Below are 19379 nucleotides of genomic sequence, written 5' to 3'. Positions count from 1 at the left end.
CTAAAAAGTATTGGGTTAATAGAAGAAGACAATGCAGACAGTCCTGATGAGACCTGATAGGCTAGGGTCAGATGGAAGGGGAGGAGGAACTCCCCATCAGTGGACTGGGGAAGGGGCATGGGAGGAGAAGAGGGAGGGAGCATGGGCAGGATTGGGAGGGGATGAGGGAGGGTCTACAGCTGGGATAAAAAGTGAATAAATTATATTAAATTTAAAAAAATTAAAAAGAGTATTGGACTATTCAAAACACCCATAGATGAGGTGATGTCCAAAAGTAGCTCTCTCCTAAGAACTATGAACTATGGAAGGAATTAAACCATTGTATTATTTTGTTGGTGGTGGTAGTTTTGTGGGGTTTTTTGGGTTTGGGGGATTTTTTTATTTTGTTTTGATTTTTTTTTTCTAGACAGGATTTCTCTGTATAGCCTTGGCTGTACTGGACTCACTTTGTAGACCAGGCTGGCCTCAACTCACAGAGATCCACCTGCCTCTGCCTCCCTGAGTGTTGGGATTATCTATTTAGATTTTAAAAGCCACATAATAAAAGCACTTAAAGAAATCCTAACAATCTGCTGCAAATCAAAGTAGAAAAATATCCAAAAGAACAGTTTTAACTTTAATGAGGTGAAAGTGCACTAAGAAGACTGTTCACCCTTGTTGCACGAAGAATTTAAATGGTTGTTTTGTAACACTGTTTATGAACTACAGGGTATTAATGTCATCCTGCATAATTATGTCATTTAAAGCATGCAACAAATGAGACAGAACTTATTTCTAGAAAGTACAAATGCCAGTTATCATTAATTTTTATTTTGTTTTAATAAAGAAAAACTTAAATATTTGCAGCTGTTTTCTTATATAGGAAAGATGGACAGTTTAAAGAATAATTGTATACAATCAATATTAATTTTTTTCCACACTAATACTATGTACAAAATGCCTTAACTATTGATAACCCAATGTAAAAACTAAAAGAAACCATAATTCTAGCACAATAAAATGATGGAATTAAATCAGTGGTATACATTCATGTAGAATGTTGTTATTGAAATATATTCTATACCATTTATTAAACCTGAGAAATATTCAGCAACTCTTATTTTTTCAGATGTTTTATGCCATGTATCTATGTAATTGTTACATATAGAAAAAAGATAAATATGTATATTTTAAGGTTTAACTGAAAATCTCCATAGACTTGACTAGTTATACTCATTTTTTAATTTTTTTTATTTTTTAGTAATTACACTTTATTCATTTTGTATCCCCCCATAAGCCCTTCCCTCCTCCCCTCCAGATCTCACCCTCCCTCCTGTTTCTGCATGCATGCCCCTCCCCAGGTCCACTGATAGGGGAGTTTCTCCTCTCCTTTCTGATCTTAGTCTATCAGTTCTCGTCAAAAGTGGCTACTCATTTTTTTATTGTATATAGATTCCCAATGTTTTTTTTTTTTCATTTCTGTTACATTGAAACTTCCTTATTTGAGTAAATTTACTATTTTTTTTAAGAGTGTGGTAAACTGTGCTCCAGTGGAAGGACGCTCATCCAGGAAAATACAGCCAGACAAACTAAACACAATAGGTTTTAAACTATTTTGTTAAAGAGAACACAAAGTTCAATGAGTAGAGAAATCAGGCAGGTCTGGAAAGTACGTGGGGCAATTGGAAAAAGAGGGGAATTTTATGAAAATATATAATTGTATGTAATTCTCAACAAACTAATAAATATAAGAAAATTATGCAAAATGTGGAATTGGGCACCTATTACTGTTTAGTTTTCCAAATCCCTACTAATTTTTAATCACATTAATAAATCAACAAAGTTCAATTTAAATAACTGGAACACACCAAAAAAGAAAGTCATTGAAACAAATAAAGGTAATAAGGATGTTTTAGTTTTAAAAAAAATCACTCTGAAAGCCAGAAGAAAACAGGAAACAACCTTGGAACCTGCCACAGAGGGCCTCTGAAAGCATCTGCAGTATAGACTGTCAAAGCAGATGCTGAGCCTGACGGACAACTGATGGGCAGAGTGAATGGAATTTTATATAAGAAATGGGAAATAGTAAGAGCTGGAGGGGATGGGAACTTCACAAGCAGAACAACAGAACAAGATAATTTGAACACAGGGAACTTCCCAGAGACTCATACTCCAACCAAGGACTATTCGTGGAGATAACCTAGAACCCCTGCACAGATGTAGCCCATGGCAGTTCAGTGTCCAAGTGGGTTACATAGTAATGGAAAGAAGGACTGCCTCTGACATAATCTGATTGGCTTGCTCTTTGATCACCTCCCCCTGAGGGGGGAGCAGCCTTACCAGGCCACGGTAGAGGACAATGCAGCCACTTTTGATGAGAACTGATAGACTAAGATCAGAAAGGAGAGGAGAACCTCCCCTATCAGTGGACTTGGGGAGTGGCATGCATGCAGAAAGGGGAGGGAGGGTGGGATCAGGAAGGGAGAAGGGAGGGGCTTATGGGGGGGATACAAAATGAATAAAGTGTAATTAATAAAATAAATGCAAAAAAATAAATAAATTTTAATATAAAAATAAAAAAATCACCTTAAATTTTCAGTATTAGCTGTGAGTCTCTGCATCTGCTTCAATTCCCTTCCGGGTGGAGTCTTTTAAGAACATCTGTGGTAGGTTCCCATCCTGTTCCCTCTTTACTACCACTTCTAGTGTCTGTCCTGTTTTTCCTTCTGAATGAGAATTAAGCCTCTTTCTTAGGGTCCACCTTGTTGTTTGGCTTCTTTATGACTATTATTTTAGTATGTTTATCCTATATTATAACACTAATCCCTGCTTATAAGTCAGTATATATTGTGTGTGTCTCTCTGTTTCTGGGATACCTTATTTAGGATGATCTTTTCTAGGTCCATCCATGTGCCTGAAAATTTCATGAGTATCCTTGTTTTTAATTGCTGAGTAGTATTCTGATTGGACAGAGCAGAGAGAGACTTATAGAAGAAGGGGGACAGGAGCCACATAAGGAGAACAACAAAGCAAACAAACAAACAAACGAAAAAACAAAAACAAAAACCCTGGGCCCAGGGGAGACTTTGGAGACTGATGCATCAACCAAAGACCTAGCATAGAGAGGACCTAGACCCCCTACTTAGATGTAGCCTCTAGACAGCTCAGTCTCCATGTGGGTTCTCCAGGAAGAGGAGAAGAAACAGTCTCTGACATGAACTCAGTTGCCTGCTCCTTGATCACTTCTCCTTAGTTGGGTGGCATAGTCATCACACAGAGGAAGAGGATCCATGCTGATGTCACCTGATAGGCTAGGGTCAGACAGCAGGGGAGGATGACTTCTTCTATTAGTAGACTAGGGAAGGATAGGGAGGAAGAGGGAATGAGTGTAGGACCAGAAGAGATGAAGGAGGGAGCTACAATTGGGATACAAAATGAATAAATGGTAAATAACAATAATAATAACAAAAATATTTTTTCAGTATTAGACAACAGACACATGTAGATTAAAAGTACTTGAGGGAAGAGAAGTTATGCATTTCTTCATACTGCAGCAAAAGTCACTAGACACAGCTGAAAGAAGCATGTATTGTGGTTAAAAAATAAGAAAGATTACTAACAAATAGAGTTCAAATGTACCCAGTAAATTATCCTTCTTGGAAATATATAAGTAGATATATCAGAATTTCCTCCATTATGAAGTGATTATACCAGATCATTTCTAAGACCTTTATTTTTTAATTTATTATAATTTATTCACTTTTTATCCCAGGTATAGCCCCCTCTCTTGTACCATCCCACTCCTACACTCCCTCCTTCTTCTCCTCCCATGTCCCTCCCCAAGTCCACTAATAGGGGAGGTCCTCCTGCCCTTCCATCTGACCCCAGCCCATCATGTCTCATCAGGACTCGCTTCCTCTGTGGCCTAGTAAGGATGGACCCCTCAGAGGGAGGTGATCAAAGAGCAGGCCAATAAGTTCTTGTCAGAGACAGAGTCCCTGTTCCCTTACTAGGTAACCCACTTGGTGACTGAGATAACATGGGCTACATTTGTGCAAGGGTTTTAGGTTATCTCCATGAATGATTCTTGGTTGAAGTGCCAGTCTCAGAAAAGACCTCCAGGCCCAGATTTTTTGCTTCTGTTGTTCTCCTTGTAGAGCTCCTTTCCCTCCAGGTTTTTATTCATAATAGTCAGAATCTGGAAACAACCTAGATGTCCCTCAGCTGAGGAACGGATACAGAAATTGTGGTACATTTACACAATGGAATACTACTCAGCAATTAAAATCAAAGAAATCATGAAATTTGCAGGCAAATGGTGGGAACTAGAAAAGATCATCCTGAGTGAGGTATCCCAGAAGCAGAAAGACACATATGGTATATACTCACTTATAAGTGGATATTAGACATATAATATAGGGTAAACATACTAAAACCTGTACACCTAAAGAAGTTAAGCAAGAAGGAAGACCCTGGGTAAGATGATCAATCCACATTCAGAAAGGCAATCAGGATGGACATCGGAAGAGGGAGAAAACAGGGAACAGGACAGGAGCCTACAACAGAGGGCCTCTGAAAGACTACCCAGCAGGGTTTGAAGCACATGGTGAGACTCACAGCCAAACTTTAGGTAGAGTGCAGGGAATCTAAGACCTTTTATAACCGCAAAATTATATGATTCTAAAGCATAAAATCCTGACATCCCCGATTATTGTTAATTATTGTAATAGGTTCCCATTATAAAATTGCAAGTATGTCCGATAAGAAAACTTCTGCTCCTTAAGAGATTATAACATACTACTTAAGAAAACTCCTAAAAACAAGCATCCTGGTACAGTGTAAAATTGAAGTAACACAAATACATGAGCACTAAGTTATTATTTGCTCTGGAAGTTCAATGTCCTTTAGAATCTAAAATGCTATTATTTAAAAATACCATATAAGTTTCTACAATCAGTTACATACAATTGCCTGTTTTACTTTGGTCCTAAAAGAGTTATAAATAAAATCATTTGATCCTATTAATTGAAGAAAGTTACTTTGTTATTACTACTTCTTTTTGTAAGCACCATGCTCTACCTTTTAAATACTGATGATTTATTCGTTTGTTGGTTTGTTTTGGTGAAATGAAGACTTAGAATGCTGGCTGTCTTAATGTAAAAACTCCTGTGTTCAAATGAACATGCTGTTTCCCCTGCCATAGCTGAGACTACAGGCTTGCACCCCTGGAACACAGAGCTGTTGTCTCTATTTTACGACTATTCTCTACCTCTCTTCATCAACTCTGGAAAAGGTTAGAAAAAAAATCTCTGTTCCATAAAAATTTCCCTAGAAATTAAATGAATAAATAGCTATTGACTTGAAATATATTTCTGAAAACATGTAACCAAGTCTCCTAAAGTCTCTAAGAGTTAGGAATTCCAAACTTCTGCTGCTGTTGTTAGATGAGAGCTAAAATCAGACATAAATAATAGCTGAGAGTGTTAACCAACTAAATTTAGGCATATACCAAGTTATCCCTTTAAATAAATTACAGTGAAATACTACAAAAGAATGAGTACAACTTCAAAAGGAAAAGGTATCTATTACATGTGACATATGTGTGTGTGTGTGTGTGTGTGTGTGTGTGTGTATTAAATACAACATTTTACTCACCAACTCCATCAAATCTTTTAATTTTCCAATTTCTTCTGGAATGGATACCAGTTTGTTATTGCTGACCACCAAAACTTTAAGAGGAAGGTCAAATAGGTATTTTGGCAAAGTTGATAAAAGATTTCGACTGAAAAAAAATAACAGATTCTCATATTGAAAACTATGTTTGAACCTCAATGTTATCTAACAAAGTAACAAAGCAAACCATAAGCTTTTACCAACACTTACTGTTTCCTTCAAGGAAGTGCATGGAAATACTTTTGATGCATTGTCTAATCCACTCATTAACTGAACAAGATAGGTAATATTATTAGCTTCAATACAGAAAAATGAAAAATGAAAGCTAAAGCTCACTACATGACTTACTTAGTTGTAGAAGAGATTTAAACACAAGTCTAATAGCAAAGGTTCTGTAATTACATATGCCACTGTTAGCATGTTACCCACCCACAAACAACTCTGGATTTTTCTGAGTTAGAGAAAGCTAGAATCGTCTTCTGTGGCACATTAGCATGCCCAATATTTCTGTAACTCTAACCATGGGAAGGATCTGAGGTGAATTTGCTGACAGTGTACTTAAAATGAAGAAAGAAATCTATCTTTTAAAATATTGGTAGCTTGGATAGTGGAGAGATGGCTCAAGAATTAGGGACATGGACTGCTCTTCTTGCAGGATCCCCAAATATGGTTCCCAAAACCTGCCTGGTGGCATTTCATCTCCTGCAACTCTAGCTCCAGGGAATCTGACACCATCTTCTGGTCTCCATAGGCACTGCATTCATATGAACACTCCCCTCCCAGCCCCTAACATACACAAACTTAAAAATAAAATAAAAAAATATCAGTTCCTTTTATATAGTTATAGCACAATCCTTAACAACATATTTATAACAGCTTAACATTAATAAAAAATTCTCTAGATTATAATTAAATACAATAATGACTAACCTTGGGGGGGGGCATCTACACAGGGTTTCTCTGTGTAGCTTTGGATATCCTGGAACTTACCCTGTAGATCAGCTTGGCCACATACCTAATATCATATCACAATGATCTGCCTGCCTCTACCTCTTGAGTGTTGGTAATAAGGGTGTATGCCACCACCACCCAACTAACAACTAACATTTTAATGAGTACTTACTATGTGCCAGTAAACGTACAGAATAACTTAAATGAATTACCTCAACTGCCCATCACAACAACCTAATAAAACATTAATAATGAGCCCCATTTTGAAAAACAAAATGACCTACAAAGAGAATAACTAAAACATTCTAAAGTTACACAGCTGGTAAGCAGGAGTCAAGGTTGAAACCAGGTCAATCTGGCCCTGGGATCTTTGTCCTTAATGCTCTTATAGTCAAATGTCAAATTCAGATGGACTGACCCCATAGTCTCTTACAATCAAAATATAGAAAAGACAACATCCCAATTATACACTTGCAAGAACTGACAAGCAAATGTCTATCATTTTTTTCCTATTTTTCAAACTAGCATTATATAATGTATATATATACAAAAGCACCCTGTTATGCAACCAAGAATGGAGAAAGTAGAGAAAAATCTTTACCCCATCTTATCACTGCAGACTATATCCAGAAATATTAGGCTGGGTTTAAAGTAGTGGCCGAGCACATGTGTGCATGCATGCATGCATGCATGCCTGTCTCTGTCTGCTATCGGTAACAAAAAGGAAGGACAATGCTCTTCACTTAGTAATCCTGGAATTAGACTTCTGAAATGTCTAATATCCTAGGACTCACTCATAATTCTTCATACACTATGCCATTTTTTGTAAGGAAACTGAATGCTGATGGACTTTAGTACTTGGGGGAAGTGTCATTCTCCTGGACACCAAAGAACAACTTACGAATATTTGGTTTTTTTTGCAAATAATTTAATCCAGCTTTCCCATACGTAATATTGGGATAATCCAATATACATCAAAGCGATGTTGTAATATTAAATGAGCTAATATCAGTCAGATATTTGGGATATTGCCCACAGTAAACAGATATAAGCATAAAGTTACTAGGAAAGCCATTCAGTAATAAAATGCTTGTCCAGCATCCCACAAAACCTTAGGCTGATCCCATCACTAAAAGAAGGAAACATGATAATCATAAAGATGGTCTGTCAATTCATTTTCCAACCACACCATCGCAATCTACCTATCGTGAATTGGCAACATCACAAATGATAAGACTTTACCTAAGAGGTTTTTCACTATAATGTAACTAGAGTGCTGTATAAGTAAATTCAAATGATTGGGCAACAAATTTAAAAAAAAAATCATGTTCTGTGGCCTGGTAAGGCTGCTCCCCCCTCAGGAGGAAGTGATCAAAGAGCAGGCCAATCAGTTCATGTCAGAGGCAGTCCCTCTTCCCCTTATTAGGGAACCCATTTGGACACTGAACTGCCATGGGCTACATCTGTATAGGGGTTCTAGGTTATCTCCATGAATAGTCCTTGGTTAGAGTATGAGTCTCTGGAAAGACGCCTGTGTTCAAATTTTCTGGTTCCATTGCTCTCCTTGTGGAGTTCCTGTCCTCTCCAGATCTTACTATTTCCCAGAAGATGACAATGCAGCCACTCCTGATGAGATCTGATAGACTAAGATCAGAAGGAAGGAGGGGGGACCTCCCCATCAGTGGACTTGGGGAGGGGCATGAGTGAAGAAGGAGAAGGGAAGGTGGAATTAGGAGGGGAGGGAGGAGGAGTTTATGGGGGGATACAAAGTGAATAAAGTGTAACTAATAAAAGTTAAAAAAATCTAAAAAAATTATGTTCTAAAGCCTTCCTCTCAAACATAGATCTAATTATCAACACACAAGCAGGTAAAGGAATTAGCAAGGGACCTTTTAGAAAATGTAGATCTAACACGTCAATCTTTTTAACAAGATCCATAGACAATGCCTATATATGAAACTGAGAAACATTGCCTTAAAGAACAATACCTAAAGCCTAAAAAATAATGTGAGTATAAACAAAATGTTTCTTTACTACTAAAAATGATTAAAGCCTTATGAAAACCCAAAATTTGTTTTTTTTTACTTATTATTGTTATTACTATTATTATCATTTTATTGATATGAATATTTTGCCTGCCCGTATGCATGTGCATCATGTGTATACGTGGTGCCTGTGGATTGAAATGAAAGTTTCTGGTTTCTTTGAAGTCTTAGTTTTGTCATGTGATGTTTTGCTGCAAGCTGGACACATGTTTTGCTGGAGGTTGGCTTATGAGAGGGCACTTGATATTTTACTGTGAGCTATCTTGTACGAGGGGCATGACTTTGGTCAGCTGAGAACATTCGTTGATGGATTATGAGGAGAGGAGATATATAGAGGAGCACACATAGTGTGACATTGCTTTTTGGTCAACACCACTGCACTGATCTTTGTGCTTTGACACTTGACTTCTCAGGAGAAATATTCCAGAGAACTTCTTGGGACAATCTGAGTCTTGTGGGTTTTACTGACTTGTGCTCATTCATGTTGCTTCATGGTGTTGTCCTTTGCACTGGACTGCTGGTATCATGACAATTGAGTTTGGTAATTCCCTGAAGACCCAACAACGCTAATCATCACCAGGAAATAAATAAAAGAAGTATACAGGCCTTTTCCCTACTAATTTCCTACCTAAGGTTGGGAGAGGGGTGTTGGAAGGGAGGTAAAGATGTTTAAGCACCACAAATAAAGTAGGTTTAGTGAAAAATCTAAGACTACAGAGTATGTAAGAAGAGGTCATTGGATCCTCTGAAACTGGAGTTAAATATGGTTAGAAGCAAACATGTGGTTGTTGGGAACCAAACCTAGGTCCTCTGAAACAAGCATGCTATTCTCTTATCTGCTGAGTCAACTTTTCAGCACCTAAAAGATTTATTCTTAAAAATTTGCTTACCTAATGTTAAGGTATGTTAACATCTGCAAATTCTTAATGGTTTCAGGAATGGTTTTGATACAGTTATGATACAGGTTTAATGTTTCAAGTGGTGCAAATAACCACACATCTGAAGGAATTTCTGTAAAACGATTTCTGGAAAGATCTGAAAAATAAAAACAATGTTTTAGTAACAAGTAAACACTTTTATGTATAGTAATAACCACAACAACTTTCACTCCAAATCTAAACAACTACTGAACATACTAAAAAATAATATTCACCAATACCTTGAAGAAGATATTATTTTAATATATTCATACAAAATGCTTTTTTAAAAATTTACTTTAAAATCCTAAAAACAATATATGCTTCTAAATCTCTAAACAATATATGCTCCTAAATCTCTTGAAACTCCAAATATGGTATTTTTCTTTTAAATATACCAATAGTGGGAGGTGTAGTTTAGCGGTGGAACACTTGGCTAATTTGCAGGAGGCCATGGACTCTACTTCCTGCAGCACACAAACACATACACATAGCACATACACACACACACAAAAAAAAGGAAAGGAATTCTCATTGATCTTTAAAAATGAGAAACCCTCTCTAATCTTCCATTGAACCCACATTATTTCCATCTCTCTCTTCCTCTTTCATGGTCAAATTTACAGAAATCCACTATACAACTAAATTTACTGTGGACTTTTCAACTCACATCTAGGTTTCTATTCATCCTCACATCCTACAAGATTACTCACAGCCTCCATACCAATAACTTCTCCATCTACCTGGAAACATTTTCATTCCTTGGATTAGGAGGCCTCTTTTCCGAATATCTACAAATCTCTTTGACTTCTCAGGTTTTTTGGCTTGATTTCCTCTACCTGAATCAAGAATACTGGTCTTCCTAAAAACTATCACATAAAGCATTCTTGCCCTCTCAAGACACAAATCTTCCTGAGAGAGTTAATCTAATTCCATGGGCAAATAATAGTCATACACTGACAAATTATAAATTAAAAATGCTTATTAGCTTTTTTGCTTGGTTGTTGTGTTGTGTTTTTAAGGTAAGGCCATGTCACAAAACTCTGCCTGAACTGTGAGTCACTATGCAGTTCAGCCTATCCTTGAACTCACAACCTTCCTTTGTCTACCTCCCTGACCCAGGATTATAGGTATGTACCATAGTGACTGACTTAAATAGCTATGTGTTCATGTTGAGGATTACCTTTTAATACCTTTCAAGCACCTCTATTTCTACAAGTGTAAAATCTAAACTGAAAATATTTTCCTATATCCCTATTTCTTGATTCTCACACATTGTCACCAACCTCCTCTTGGTAAGTTAATCAAGCAAGGAAGCGCATATTATTTTTTTTTTCTTGCCCTAGATTTCTGTAAGCGTATACATACATTCTCCAATTGAGACTTCACAAAAAGTCAGATTATGGTACTATCATCTGACCATTCTTATTTTATTAGATGTTCATTGTTAAATAAAATATTTAAAAAATTAGAACATCACATGATGGAATAACAATTACCCAAGAATATATTCTCTCTTCGCAAGAGAGCTGTAATTGGAGAATATGTTGAACACTATAACAGTATCTATGTACTCTCTAGCTCTGACTGCCAAACAAACAAGCAAAAATAAATAAATAAAACACAAGCTGTTCTCAACTAACCAAATGATTATCAAATTGATTACCTTATCATGGAAATACCACTGTTTATGCTAGTTTATTATAATTAGTTGGCTTAAAACAAAAGAATCTTCAGAAAAGTATTATCTGTATTGCATCAAGGAGAACATCTACAGTCCAACCTGGCTTAGCATCTGTCCTGTCCTCAGTAGGAAAACAATCTCCTATCAGTAGTGTTCAACATCCTTACTGAAAAAGAAGAAACCAATTTATTTATCAACAGAGTAAACTTCCTCTTTAGAACATTGATCTGTATGAAATAATGCATACGGGTACCAAAAGTGGAGGCAGAGGTAAAGAGTTGATTTTCATTCCCAGCTATTATAAAATTTTATACCTAGTTACAGAAAAATTGAACTATAATTCTGTACAGCATCTCATACGAATTACTAACAGATTATTTAATGGTCAGAGAGGTTATTTTTAAATAAGGTAGCAAAACTAAAAAAGAGAAAATGGATAGATTTTGAAATATATTTACCATTGGCACATAATAGCGAAGGGTAAAGGATGAGCTATGTGGATTAAGTAAGAACTGAGAATTAAAGACAGCCAGAGGATTCTAGCCAAGGCTTTTACTGATACTACACAATAAAGGTCTATGAGTGGGAATTAGATTTTTTGTTGTTGCTACAGATGTGACATTTTTCTTTTAGAAGAAAAGATGTAACTAAATTTATCTGATGATTATTAATCTGAAACACAACGTTTCACATGAATAACTAAAACTAGATGTTATAGGAATAACATTAATGCAACAAAATCATAGAAACAAGAAATGTTACTTAAGTGTTGGTATAATGTTCTTGTGGAATGTATACAATTTACGTTTGTTCATTCAAATGCTGATTTCTCTACCCTACTATCTGGTTTCAATCAGGACATTGCATTGTGTTGCTTACTCTAAGTATCACCTGTCTCAAGTCTGTGCAAACATGCCACCATTTGGTCACTATATTGTCAATTAAACATCCAGCCAGAGCTGAGCAATGGAGAGAATAGAGTGGGACATCCTGGTCCAAAGGGGAGGAGAGGGAAGCAAATGGGAGGAGTGGGAAAGGAGAGATCAGCAGGAGAGGAGAGATGAACCAGGCCTAAGATATGACTAAAAGCAAGTACAATGTGGAAAATCTGAATGGGAGAAAACTATGTGGACTTGGAGGTTTAGGATGGAGTAACTTGCCCAGCATTGTGCTCTAGGTTAATTAAATAAATCCTAGTCTCTATGTGGTGATCTGGGTATACAGCTGGTTTAGGAATAACCACTGTTTAACGAAAAGATAAATCAATAATTAATATTAATATTCAACAACAAATGGTGCAACAACGTGGGGCAGAATTTACAGTAATCTAGCAAGAACTTACATAGAAAGTAAAAATATAGAGCAGTTTTTCAATTCTGTTTCTTAAAAACAAAGCAAAGGCAGTTCCTGAACTAGGAGTTTACAGATTCCTGATTAAACAGACCACCTGCAGAGCAGTAAGACCTCCAGCAGGCTGCAGAAAAAGAAAAAAAAATTGATACATACAAACCCCAGAGAGGCAGTTACTTTAGGAAGAGAAAAAGTGGTTCTTTAACAAGGAAAATTCTCAAAGCCAGACTTTGCTAGCCAAGACAGAAAGCAAAATCCCTTTGAGAAGGGGTTCTTGACACTCCGAGAAACAAACATTTGTGGACCCATTAACTTCCCACAGTGAGGAAGGGGTCAGGATCCTGTCCTGGCTGGGTAGAAAAATACCTCTCCCTGGAAGTAGGAACCAGAGACAGAGAAGCCTCAAGCATCTGAATTGGTAAGGTTTATAAGGGAACCTGGAACTAAGAAAGTAAAGTCCTAAAATTCATCCTGGGTGAGATATCCCAGAAGCAGAAAGAGACACATGGTATATACTCACTTATAAGTGGGTACTAGACCTATAAGATAGGATAAACATACTAAAATATGTACACCTAAAGAAGATAAACAAGAAAGAGGACCAGGGGTTAGATAATCAATCCTCATCTAGAAATACAAAGGGGATGGACATTGGAAGTAGGAGAAAACAAGTAACAGGACAGTAGCCTACCAGAGAAGGCACCTGAAAGACTCTGATACCTGAAAGTGTATCAAAGCAGATGCATAGTCAAGCCTTCCGCAGAGTGTAGGGAGTCATATGAAGGAAGGAAGAATTAGTATATCCTGGAGGGGACAGGGAACCCCACAAGGTCCAAATATATCTGGGCACAGGGGTCTTCTCTGGTACTGTTTATCCAATCAAGGACCATGCACGGATATAACCTACAACCCCTGCTCAGACATAGCCCATGGTAGCTCAGTATCCAAGAGGGTTACCTAGTAAGTGGGACACGAATTGTTTCCGACATGAACTCAATGTCTGGCTCATTGAAATTCCCCTCCCCCCCCCCAAGGGAGGAGCAGCCTTGCTAGGCCACAGATAAGGACATTGCAACCATTCTGAAGATACCTGATAAGCTAGGGCCAGACAGAAGGAGAGGAGGACACCCCCTCTCAGTGGACTTGGAAGGGGGTAGGGAGGAGATGAGGGAGGAAGGGGAGGATGGGAGGGAAAGAGGGAGAGGGATACAGCTGGGATATAAGTGAATGTATAAATTTATTTGAAAATAAAAAAATTAAATTACTTTAAAAAAAGTAAAGTCCTTAAGGAAAGGTTTTGAGATTTAAAAAGATAATTTTCTGTGTTGAAAATGGAGGAAGACACAGTGACACAGTGCTGTTGGATACCATTTGAGTTTGTTTATCTTTGCACATAAATAATTTTTTTCACTGGTGATTTCAGTTTTATATATCCTCTTTGGGAAAGATCAGGATAAGACAGACTTAGAAAAAGAAGAAACTGAGAAAATAGATGCTAAATTAAAGACCATAATACAGAGATTGGGGGAAATCTTTCAATCAAAATACAAAGACTTCAGAGCAATCCAATCTAGTACTTACAATAACACAAAAAGAGGTGGTTCCAGATAAGAAAAGTCTACAGAGGTTTGAAGATATTGCAAAATGGCAGCCCATTGAGATGCTGGAGAGAAAGTCTTAGGATATAGGCCAACTTGGTCAGACTGGATATTATATATGTATTGTCAAGGTTCAATTACTGGATGAAGATCTATATGCTAAAGTAGAAATGCTGATTCTGTTTAGTGTTGTCTTGGAACAATATCATACAGTGGCTGCTATGCTCCAATTTACAGAGTTGGAGAACTGAAATACATGCACCATGCCACAAATTAATATTCAGAATTCCAGTGAAGAGCATGATCCTAAAGTTACACATTTGTTAGAGATGGTGAATGTTTGAAAGTGCTCTTGCAAATTGGGGCTGATGGTGCTACGGCATGTATATCCATTGAAATTCAACAATATTTTAGACATTATGACATGAAACCTATTAGAGATATGAAAATATCTAACAATAATTTTTAAAGATGGTCATAATACAGGAAGGACATGCCCAAAATAGATTAGATAATGATTTACCAATTTAAGAAGGTTTAAATGAGATAGATGGCACATGTGCTAAGACACAGTGGAATTTAGAAAGGACTATTGAATTAGAGAAGCATATAAAGGTGCAAATTCCAAAATGGAGAACAGGGAATATGTTACACTGAGGAAGAGGTTTTGCGTATGTTCATATAGAAGAAGATAAATTATGAGAAACGACAGAGGAAGACCACCAGAAGATCTTGGCTACACACAAGAAGAGAGAAATCGAGAAGACTAAACACAAGAGGTAACAAACTGCTGATCCCTTCACATGGGAACAACTCTGGAACTGAGTGAGACATAAAAATGTCTCTATCCCAGGAGCAGAAAGACACACACAGTATATACTCACTTGTAAGTGAGTAACAGACTTATAAGATAGGATAAACATACTAAAATCTGTACACCTAAAAATAATAAAAAAAGAAAGAGGACCCAGGGTAAGATGATCAATCCTCACTTAGAAAGACAAAGGGGATGGACATTGGAAGTAGGAGAAAACAGGTGACAGGACAGGAGGGCCTCTGAAAGACTCTACTTATCGATGTATCAAAGCAGATGCTGAGACTCATAACCAAACCTTTGGCAGAGTGCAGGGAATCATGTGGAAGAAGGGGGAGTTAGTATGACCTGGAGAGGACAGCAGCTCCACAAGGACCAAATATATGAGGGTACAGGGGTCTTTTCTGAGACTGATTCTTCCACAAGGACCATTTATGGATATAACCTAGAAACCCTGCTCAGATGTAGCCCATGGAAGTTCAGTATCCAAGTGAGCTCCCTAGTAAGGGGTACAGGGACTATTTTTGACATGAACTCAATGGCTGGTTCTTTGACCTCCTCCCACACACATGGAGGGAGGAGCAGTCTTGCTAGGCCACAGAGGAGGACATTGCAGCCAGTCCTGAAGAAACCTGATAAGCTAGGGTCAGATGGAAGGGAAGGAGGACCACCCCTATCAATGGACTTGGAAAGGGGCGGGGAGGAGATAAGGGAGGGAGGGGGGATTGGGAGGGAATGAGGGAAGGGGCTATGGCTGGGATACAAAGTAAATAACCTGTGATTAATATAAAAATATAAAAATTATAAAATAAAAAAGGTCTCTATCCAGAACTTCAACAATACATGGCCAATAAATACTTGGCTACAATATCCTCAAAATTTATTATGCCATTTTTTAAATGGCATAGATAAAATCGGTTTACAGTTTAGTTTCATCCTGTGCATCTCATACATTTATAATTTTAGGACTATATAATGCTTGTGAGAAATTATCTGTTTGCAGAACAAAATGATGGATACCAGAGACGCTGGATCAAACCTGACAGAATTTATCTTTCCAGCATGTTGAGAAGTTAACACATCTGTTCCAGCATCTGGCCTGTTCCACCATTTTGGTTGTTCCTTCCCCAACTGCTTCAATTGCTGTTTCTCATCAAAGCCTTCTCCTAAGAAATCTTTGAAGAAAGTTACTAATCTCAGTTGGTCCAGCACTTTAGACTGTTCCGAACAGGACTTCTATTAAGACCGAAATTTCTCAACATTCAAAGACTGGCCCACAAATGTTATTGCTTGCTTAATTAACCATTTTTTCCCAATTTATTTAGGGCTCCCTAACAGGATTTCTGTGTGTCTAAAAGGTCAGTTAGAAAAATTCATGAGAATGAGGTCCAATTTTCTTTAAGGAGTGGGATATAGCTGGGATACAAAGTTAATAACCTGTAACTAATAAAAAGTAAATAAATAGGGGGCGGAGCCAAGATGGCGACTAGCACACACAGTTTCCAAGCTGTGGAAGAGAAAAAGTTCTGAGTTGATGAGTGGAAGAACTTCTGAAGCCAGGGAAACAACGGAGAGACTTTCTAAACAACAGGGAACATCGCCGGAGGTGAAAACCTTGGTCTCGGGTCACCCAGGGACTTGTTTGGGGAAGGTGAGAAACGATCCTTTGATCTCTCGGCACTCCCCTCCCCCAGACCTCCCTCCTCCTCGGCACAGCAGACTCGCCTTTCTCAGCGCAGACCTAACTGCCTGGGGCCTGCAGCCACTGAGGCTGAGCCCCAAGTCCTTTATCGGCAAAGGCCAGCAGTACTGTGTCTCGGAGCCCCAGATTCACGAGCGGCAGCTGCACCATCCTCCCAGGGCCCGAGTCTGCTAGACGCCATACTAGCTCCGCAGGATCGCGATCACTGACGGTATGGCCCGCCCAATACCACAGTGACAGAGAATACGCTATATACTCACCAAAACCAGACAGAAACGCCATACAAGCTAGACACACCAGGCGCTGGGCCTCCGAAGCTTGGAGAGCACAGTAAAGAGACCCCAGGACTTCCCAGAAAGCATCTGGACTAGCAACCCAGTCTCCAGTTACAGCGGGACTTTCTAACCTGGCGGCGGAGCAGCACTGAGCTGGCGGGGCACATCAGCCCTCCAGTTTAAGACTAACCAGGGCCAAACCAGAGAACAGAAAGGCTGGTTACCCCGATTCCCACTGACGTGACCACCCTGAAATCTCCAGCTGCAGCAAGACCTCATAACCTGGCAGTGACAGCAGCACGGAACTGGCGGAGCACATCAAAGAAGCAGGGCCAAACCAGAGAGCAGACAGCCCAGATACGCCGATCTCTGCCAAGTGTCCTGCCTGTAAGTGAGTGCACCCTTGAGAATCTGCAGCTCCACTGATCCTGGCTTCTTCTAAAACAGAAGCCAGGCATCGAACCCCCTCCCACCCATATACCCACTTTGGGAAACAGAGGGGCACTTGGAACATTGAAGTTCCTGCTCTGTGGGTCTAATTGAGGAGTTAAGGCAGTTAATGCCAGAAATTGCGCTGCGATCATCACTAGCGCCTGCGACATATACATTGCAGAGCCCCTCCCACACACTCAAGGGTTCAACATTAGCCATCACTCTGTCCCTCGAGACACACGCCCACACCCACTTACACACACACACACACATATACACACACACGCACGCACGCTTGCATTTGCCTCTGTTTGCGCCTGCGTACTTTCCTCCCACAGGTACAGCTAGTCCTCAGCATACGCTAAGGACACGGGACCTCTCTCAACTTCCTGAAGAATTCTCCAGACTCGAGAGAGAGACAGTACCAGTCTGATCGGCTGAATCCAAAAACAAACAGGGAAGGTCTCAGATAAGCCAATGGCCAGGGGTAGGCGAAAGAACATTTCCAACATAAATCAGGACATCATGACTTCACCAGCAAACCCCAAAATCGATGGATATTCCAATTCATCAGAAGCACAGGAAAATGACCTTAAAGCCATGCTTGCTCAATTATTTGAGGCTCATAAGGAGGAAATGAACAAATCTTTCAAAGAGATGGCCAGTCAATTGGAGGTAAAGAAAGAAGAAATAGACAAAACCCTTAAAGAAACACAGGCAAACATAGCCAAACAAATAGAGGCACAAGTAGAGAAGAAATTAGTGGCATACAAAAAGGAAATGAACAAAGAAATAGAGTTCATCGTAGAGAGACAGGAATCCAAATTCAAACACATAAAAGAAATGGTGCAAGGCATGAAAACAGAATTAGAATCAATAAAGAAAACACAAAGTGAGAAAACTCTTGAGCTGGAGAACTTGGAGAAAAGATCAGGAACCACAAAAGTAAGCATCACCAACAGAATACAAGAGATGGAAGAGAGAATCTCTGGAGCTGAAGACACACTTGCAGAAATTGATACTTCTCTCAAAGAAAAAGTAAAATCAGAAAAATTCCAATCACAAAATATCCAAGAAATCAAGGATGCTATGAAAAGACAAAATCTAAGAATAATAGGAATTGATGAAAAAGAAGACTCCAGGCTCCAAGGTCCAGAAAATATTTTCAAAAAAATCATAGAAGAAAATTTTCCCAACTTAAAGAAAGAGATGTCCATAAATATACAAGAGGCCTACAGAACACCAAATAGACTAGACCAGAAAAGAAACACATCACGTCACATCATAGTCAAAACACTAAATCTACAGAACAAAGAAAAGATATTAAAAGCAGCAAGGGAAAAAGGCCAAGTAACATATGAAGGTAGACCTATCAGAATCACACCAGACTTCTCATCAGAAACTATGAAAGCCAGAAGGGCCTGGGCAAGCATCATGGAGACTCTAAGAGATCACAAATGTCAACCCAGACTACTATACCCTGCAAAGCTTTCAATCAACATAGATGGAGAAAACAAAATATTCCATGACAAAACTAAATTTACGCAGTATCTATACAGCAAACCAACCCTACAGAAGATACTAGAAGGAAAACTCCAATCCAACGAAAACGAATTCACCCAAGAAAACAGGGCATACAGATAATGTCCCAACAAAAATGAAAAGAAAACAAGCAATGAAACAAGGTAAGATCATCGACTCCATTACACAAGGAACTAACATGCATTGGTCAATATTATCTATCAATATTAATGGACTCAACTCACCAATAAAAAGACACAGGCTAACAGAATGGTTACGGAAACAGGACCCAACATTCTGTTGCATCCAAGAAACACACCTATGCAAAAAAGATAAACACTACCTCAGAGTAAAGGGCTGGAAAAATGTTTTTCAAGCAAATGGTTCCAGAAAACAAGCTGGAGTAGCCATCCTAATATCTAATAAAATAGACTTTCA

General features: G+C 38.5%; 1 protein-coding gene across 2 annotated transcripts in view; it reads right to left on the bottom strand.

Moving 5' to 3' along the window:
• Lrch2 (leucine rich repeats and calponin homology domain containing 2) overlaps positions 1–19379 on the bottom strand; it is a 185372-nt gene that overhangs the window by 98048 nt on the left and 67945 nt on the right. For both annotated transcript variants that reach the window (XM_055604968.1, XM_055604969.1), the window contains exons 2-3: positions 9539–9683; positions 5635–5761 (exon numbers count right to left, since the gene is read on the bottom strand). In XM_055604968.1, coding sequence (XP_055460943.1) covers positions 5635–5761; positions 9539–9683 — 272 coding nt within the window. The remainder of the gene's footprint in view (positions 1–5634; positions 5762–9538; positions 9684–19379) is intronic.

This window comes from Psammomys obesus, unplaced genomic scaffold (assembly GCF_907164565.1).
Source record: "Psammomys obesus unplaced genomic scaffold, mPsaObe1.curated_primary_1811, whole genome shotgun sequence".
Classification (NCBI taxonomy): Eukaryota; Metazoa; Chordata; class Mammalia; order Rodentia; family Muridae; genus Psammomys; species Psammomys obesus.
This window is presented reverse-complemented; position numbering and strand designations above follow the sequence as displayed.